This window comes from Sminthopsis crassicaudata, chromosome 2 (assembly GCF_048593235.1).
Source record: "Sminthopsis crassicaudata isolate SCR6 chromosome 2, ASM4859323v1, whole genome shotgun sequence".
Taxonomy (NCBI): Eukaryota; Metazoa; Chordata; class Mammalia; order Dasyuromorphia; family Dasyuridae; genus Sminthopsis; species Sminthopsis crassicaudata.
Genome location: NC_133618.1, coordinates 472,243,209 through 472,250,611, shown reverse-complemented (window position 1 = coordinate 472,250,611; position 7,403 = coordinate 472,243,209). Strand labels below are relative to the sequence as shown.

The following is a 7,403-nucleotide window of genomic DNA, read 5'->3' as shown; positions in this document are numbered from 1 at the left end:
CCTTCAGGTTAGTGTCTTTGTGATCTAACTTTCTAGAGCTTACTTAATTTCTCTTTGTTAGTTTCTTTTCTCACTCTTGAGAAGACTTATCCTTCAATTGTAGATCAGACAGGACCTCTTCCTCAGGCCAATTGAAGCCCTATTTCATATACATACTTCTCACTAGGAAGTTAGGGAAATACATAACATCCTTCCCTTTCCTTGGTTGTTTTTATTGTAGAGATGGAGAGGACACTCAAAGAAGGTAGAAGGATCTGTCCTTTAGCAAATATGTGGTGGATCCAGGATGGGGATCTTTCCAATGAAAAGCCATTGAGCCCAAACCTCCATCTCTGAAAGCTCACAGTATATTTCCACTCCCTGCCTCTCTTAGAATAGGAAAAATTAGTTAGCCCTCAGGGAACTCAGGTAATGATGTTGACTGAATGATTCATCTTTTTTCTAATCTCAGTGTAGTTTTCATAGCTTAATCATGTGCCCAATCATTGTTTTTCTAGTGTTTAGAGCTTCAAGGAAATTTTGAAACTGGATCTTTAGAAAGGGGAGGGAGTTGGTCTGAAGCCCTTGAGCCACCCCTCATGCAGGTATATATAGTTCTAGACAGAATGGAATGCACCCATACCTGCACCATGAAGTCAGCAGTGGTTTTCATGATGCTCAGTGGCATTGCCATGCTGTTGCAGTCACCAGTGGGTAGGTGCCCATGAGAATAGGCTTCTCAACTAGTACCAGTTCCCATAGGAGAGAAGTATGTGGCAAGTGGGGCTGATACATTGGTGTGTTGTGTGTGTGAGTGTATGTTTGAGTGTGTGAAAGTGTATCAGTGAGTGTGTGTGTGTGTGTGTGTGTGTGTGTGTGTGTGTGTGTGTGTGTGTGTCAGGCTGGGCTCCCTGTACATGTGGTTTGAGAGTAATCCTAATGATGGGTAAAATGTGGTCAGATCTCCTCAGAAAACTAATTGGTAGTTTGTTATCCTTTCTAGACTGTGGAATATGCCCAGCTATGTCAGAAAAGGCGTATGCATTTATTAACGGTACAGCTAAAGAATACATGGATATAGTAAAGAACCATACGAGTAACCAATTAATGATAGAAAATGCCAAAACGCTGAAAGACTGTGTTGATTCAAAACTGACAAAGGAAGACAAGGATGCTGCTGTCAGCTTACTGGTAATTCTAATTCTATATATATGTGAGAAAAGAAATTGCATGTGCATGTGTGTATTTATCCACAGATTAAAATTTTTTCTGGATTCTTTCATAGCCCAAACTCTGGCTCAGAGAGGGCTTCATGCTATTTTTGTAAATGCAGAGTTATCAATGTCTTGTGTTCAGCTTTACTATCTCCACCCTAGTTTCAGAGGAAGAAAAAAAAATAATTTAATTATTGAAAATATGAAGGATGAGATACAATCTAATGGGCTTTGTTCATTTCTGTACCTAGAAGTACCATGTAATTCAATAATCATTTACTCAGTACCCACTACATAATAGCTTCTGTTATAATAGCTAAATGACAATATAAAATAAAAATGCTTCAGTTTCTGCCTTCAAGGAATCTACATTCTAACAGTGGAAAAGGATTCAGTATTTACTCAAGTAAGGTCATGAGAGGTTTAGATCAAGTATTAGAGGAAATTTGAGATGGGAAACATTATTGTCACTTGTCAAGCAGCCTGAGAGTGTCCCTCTCTGAATAGGGGCTTAAAGGAAGGAAGGGATCTTAATAGAAACAGTTTGAGGGAGTAAGTTCAAAGATGTGAGAGTACAAAGATGATGAGAATGGTGATAATGATATTAATTTACATTTATATAGTACTTTAAGATATATGAAGTACTTTACATAACATTTCATTTGAATTATATTGAGGCAAGACAAGGGGGATAGAAAATAGTTCAGTTTTATTGGAATATAGATGAGGAGTAATATAAGAATTGAACAGTTAAATTGGAATCCGATTATGGAAGGGTTTGAATATCAGTCAGTAGTTTAAAATGATTTGTTAAGTAATTAGGACATATGCAAGATTTTTTTAAAATAAGGAAAACATGCATGCAAAAGTTCATAATGTATTGATATGAAGAATGAATTGGGGGTCAGATGGGGAGATTGTATGGGAATGGGGAGCTCAACTTTCAGTGTAGCTGGATGTTGTGAAGGAAAGAGAACTAAATATAGTTAGAGGTTCTGAGTTTAAATCTAGCTCTTGTCACTTACTACATATATGACTTTGGGCAAGTCTAAGGTCAATGAAGGTTTCCTTTTCCTGATCTTTAAAATGAATTTGCACTAGATAATCTCAGGATTCCTTTGCACTTCTGAATCTCTGATCTTTTGATATCATATATACAGATAAGTAGTTTGTTGTTCAGTCGTTTCAGTCCTATCCAACTCTTTATGATTTTATGATTTTCTTGGCAAAATTTAGTGGAGTGGTTTGCCATTTCCTTCTCTCACTCATATCACAGATGAATATAACCGAGGTAAACAAGCATCATACAGCTAAATAAGTGTCTGAGGCTAGATTGAGTTAAGGAAGATGATTCACTGGTTTCTTATAATCTTAGCCCTAATTCCAAGAGTGAGAACAAAGAAAGGTCATTGGTTTTGACAATGAGGATGTGACTTTGGAGAAAGAATTTTGGTGGAGCAATTTGACAGAAAGACCAAAGAAAAATTAAGCCTAATCCTAACTTTGAAGTCCATTCCTTTACTATTGGTGAAAGTGAGATAGACAAATTTCCTCCAATATAGCCTCTAAAAATCTTCTCTGTACTCTCTTGCTCTCAATATTATTGTATTTCCCTGGTGTCACAAGCCTGTAACCTTGGAGTTACTTTTGCCTTTTTCCTCAACTTCCGTCTGTTCTTTGCCTACTCAATGAATTCCTTTGCTTCCTTTCCTCAATCACCTTTTTCCTTTCCCCCTCCTATCTAGCCTCTTTTTTCTATTCCCATTGTCTTTAGTCTGGCACTTTCAACTCATGTCTCTCTGTTTCTACTCTTGATGCCTGACAATCTATCTTGCACATCATAACCAAGATCCTTTTCTTTAAACAAAATTCCATTATATTATTTCCCAACTCAAGAGTCTCCATTAACTTTCCAAAGGCTAATTTTGTTTCTTATTAAAATTTTTAGTTCCATAATCATTTTCTTTTTTTCCAATATTTAATAGCATTGTTTTTCCTATTACATATTTCCTATTATATAGTCTTAATATAATTATTCTTTTTCTTTAATAATGTTCTTGCAACTTTATTTTGTAGAGATGTTTGCATTGTTCTTGGATGGCTTGTAAACTGTTGGTTTTCTCTTTGCAGCAAAAAATACTGAACTATAAGTATTGTTTATAAGAACCATAAAGCAACTGAATGTCTGACTGGATCTCAAGTCTTCACACTTGGCAACTGACCTGAGAAGATGCTTAGCCCCTGAATCAGTGCTTCCCCTACCCAGTGCTCCTTTTCCCCTCACATGGGGTACAAAATAGCAGCTGACATAAGAATCTTTTCAATAAACCCCTGCAATTCAGATGTGGTTGTGTTTTTTCTCTCAGCCAGAAATAGGAGAATTCTGGAGGGATAAAAAATTGGGGATGTACTGGCTATAGAGATTGAAGGCTGCCATTAAATCTAATTTATAATTTAATGGTCAGAGATCACACACATAGTGTCTAACATACAACATCTACTCATCCCTGCAGATAAAAAGAAAGATATATATAAGACAGAGTCATAGATTCATATATATTTCTCTCTTTTCCTGTATTATTTGTTTTCCATTTTTCTCTATTTTTTGAATTTATTTGGTTTCTTCTCCCTCTCAACTTTATTACTTCTCTGAAGGTCCAGGGATTCCCAACTCCAGCTTGGTCATTCCTCAGAGCATTGGAAAATTGTGCTTTTTTACTAGTAAATGCGGTCACTTCTGGGTGCTAGGGAACCCCTCAAGCCATCTCTTTATTTCATTATCTCTGGATCTCAGAGATTTGTTTCATTTCTCTCCCTCTTTGCTGGTATAATGGGTTCTTTCACCTGTGTTCCATTCCCCTTGGGATAGTTTCCTAGCTTCTCTGTCTCTCTTTCATTCCCTGAAAAAAGATCAGAGCTTTTTTAAGGTTCTGCCCCTGCTTATAAATACTGGGCAACAGTGGCAAAAATAATAAACACAAGGAAATTACAATGGAAGGCAATATTACCTATTGAATTGAGAGCTAGAGTTGGAGTCAGGAAGACCTAGCTTCAAAACCCTATTACATAGTAAGTATTACTATTACATAGTAGCTGTGTGTTAAACTCGCAGGCTCCACTTCTCCTCTAAATAATAATAATCCAATAGGATTATTGGGAGGCTGAAACAACACAATGTATACTTTAAAGTTTAAAACACCCTATAGGCATCAGTTTTAGTTGCAAGAAATTTTAATAGTCTTTGACATGTCAATGGAAATAGGAGCCTGAACTTTTGGGATCTCATCTCTTGGTTTTTTGAGTTAGGATTTCATGGCACCTTTTCCCCAGAGATCAAGCTCATCTCATGTCTCATCCATTTTGGGTTTATCTCCACCACCTCCGCCAGGTCTTTAAAAAATCACAGGGATGCATAGATCATGGACTAGGTATGTGATCACATCTAGACACACCTGGCCTATTTCTTATACTTGATTATGAAATAAACACTGTTTTATTTCACCAGAATTTGGTACACTTCTATCAAAAGTCCTGTTGAGTTACTTTCTTTTGGTTAATTGTGAGATGTTTAATGAACCTGGCAACTGTAATTCTACAGGTGAGTCTGGAAAATGGATAGTTCAAGACAAGCAGTATTAGATGAGAAATTATGATTTTAAACAAGTATATAGGTAGCAAAGAACTAATAATTAGCATAATTGCCCTTCTATTACTTAACCTTCCCTCCTCCAAGGATTCCTCCCTTATCCTCTCTCCTTACTCTTTTCCCTTGCCCTCTTGTTTCTATCTGAGTTGAGAACACTTTCATAGTCTTCCAAATATATGTATTGTTTCCTTTTTATCCTGTAGAGAACTTTGGAGAAATATACTTGAAACAAAGTGCTAATTCAGTGGAATTGATAAGACAATGGTTATCTAGTTTAGCATGGTGATTAATAGTTCTCTAGTTCAGTATGATTGATTTAATCCTAAAATAAGGTGTTGATATATAATTAATATAATGATTCTCTAGTTTACATGTACTTAGTACTTAGTATACTTCTACAAGTTGACACCTACTCTACAAGATTGACACCTATAATGATGTACTTAGAGTATATAAGAGCTAAGAGATCTGGTAAATAAATAAAAAAAAAGACCCTTTGGGTGGCTCTCCTGTCTCTAGGACCTTTGAGAGAGAAGACTTTACCAGCCTCTGGTGGTTCTCCTGCATTCCTCCACTGAAACCAAGACCCATTCTGGAGGATCTCCAGAAAGCTAACTAGGCCATTACATTATCTCATTCCTATTAATCTACATACCTTTCTATATCTCCCTATCTTATCCTATTCCCTCACACTCTAATTTCTTTATAAATTGAAGACTTTTATTTCTTCCTAAATAAATCAATTGTTTTCTCTTTAATCCAGATCTGTTATGAATAGAGTTCTCTCTAAAAATCACTCCCTTATCCCCTTACCCCTTAGCCTCTCATCCCGAATTTCGAAGAGTTTTATACTCTTCTGGATATATTTGTACTGTTGCCTTTTTAACCCATTCCCAATGAGAATTGGGTTCCAGAACTACCAGGTCTTCCACATCTAACTTCTCTGTCACTTCATTTGTATAATTACTCTTGTTATCTTTTCCTATACAGTTTTACTTTTTAAGAATCACATCATACTCAGTTCTACCCCAATCTTTCTTTCCAACTATCCAATTACTAATGACAATCTTAGACATACAGTTTACATCTCCATATATAAAAAGTTTAGCTTTATTGAGTCCCTTGTAATAAGTCTTTGATGTTAAACATATTTCTCTTGGATCTTATATGAAAAATTTTCTATTAAATTCAGATCTTTTGCCCCCCTTTTCCCATTCAGGATATACTTAACTTTGTTGGGCATGATATTTTCAGCTGAAACCCCAGTTCTTTTATTCTTTGATAGACATATTCCAAGACCTGTGGTCTTTTAATATAGCCTCTGCTGGGTCTTGTGTGATTCTCATTTTGGCTCTGCCATATTTGATTTTCTTTTCTTGTTGCTTGCAATATTTTTTTCCTGGAGCTGTTTTTGTTTTTGTTTTTTTAATTTAGCTATGATATTTTTGTTGATTTTCTTCTTAGGATCTTCTCTCTGTAATTTCTCAAAATTTAATAAAGGTCTTTATCATTATTTTCAAGTAGTCCAATAATTCCTAAATTATTTCTCTTTGATCTATTTTCTAGGTCAGATGTTTCTCCTAATGAGATATTGTACATATTCTTCTATTTTTATCATTTTTTGACTTTGTTTAATTGTTTTCTGATGTCTCATGGAGTCATTAGTTTTCATTTTCCCAACTACAGTTTTTAAGGAATTATTTTCTTCAGTGAGCTTTTGTACCCTTTTATCTATTGGGTCATTTCTGCTTTATAAGAAGTTATTTTTCCATAAATGTATTTTTACACCCCTCTCCCCTTTTAAAAAAATAACTTAGCCAAGTCTAATTTTTAAGGAGTTTTTTCTTTAGTGATGTTTGTAATTCTTTTGCCATTTGGCCAATTCTGTTTTTTTCAGATGTTGTTTTTTTCAGCATTTTTTTGTGTCTCTTTTTTCCCAAACTGTTAATTTTTTTTTCCCCTTAATTTTCTTGCATCGAGGAAGATTCTGGGAAGATGACAGAGGAAGTCAGTAAATTTCAAGCTCTCTGGCTTTCCCCTTAAGCAGAACAAATTTGTGCCTCAGGGAGAACATAAACTAGTAAAAAATCAAGAAGACTTGGGGCAGAACAGGGGTCTTCCTAATATAAACCAACAAGATTGTAAAAAAACCCCAATAAAACAGCTCAGGCTGGGGATTAATTTAGATTGGAAATAGATTAAATAGGCAATACTACTCATATACTATGAAGGTGTGTATATATATATAAAATTTTTTTTTTTAAAGAGTATTTCACCCTCTAAAATCTGTAAAGTAATAAGGAGATTGGGATGGGTGGAGGCAGAAGCAAAAAGTAGGGAAAGAAGAAAAGGGAGGGATTCACAAGGAGGTTAAATAATAATAGCAAGGCAAGTTAAGGAGCAGAATAAAACAAGAAGAGTTAGTATAGATAGGAAAGAAGAGATATGCACAAACACTACAATAAGAATGAGGAGTAGGATTTATTAGAAAAAAAAGTATGGCTAGTAGTAATTGATCTTAGACAAAGTCAAACTTAAAGATTTAATCAAGAGAGAAATCTACA

General features: G+C 35.2%; 1 protein-coding gene across 1 annotated transcript; it reads left to right on the top strand.

Annotated features, from left to right (window-relative positions):
• The first annotated feature begins 605 nt into the window (after nt 1–605).
• Nucleotides 606–3,534, top strand: LOC141553622 (major allergen I polypeptide chain 1-like). Its single transcript, XM_074285180.1, has 3 exons — nt 606–693; nt 983–1,170; nt 3,324–3,534. The coding sequence occupies exons 1-3, from the start codon at nt 606–608 to the stop codon at nt 3,354–3,356; spliced, it is 309 nt and encodes a 102-aa protein (XP_074141281.1). The 3' UTR covers nt 3,357–3,534.
• The last annotated feature ends 3,869 nt before the right edge of the window (nt 3,535–7,403 follow it).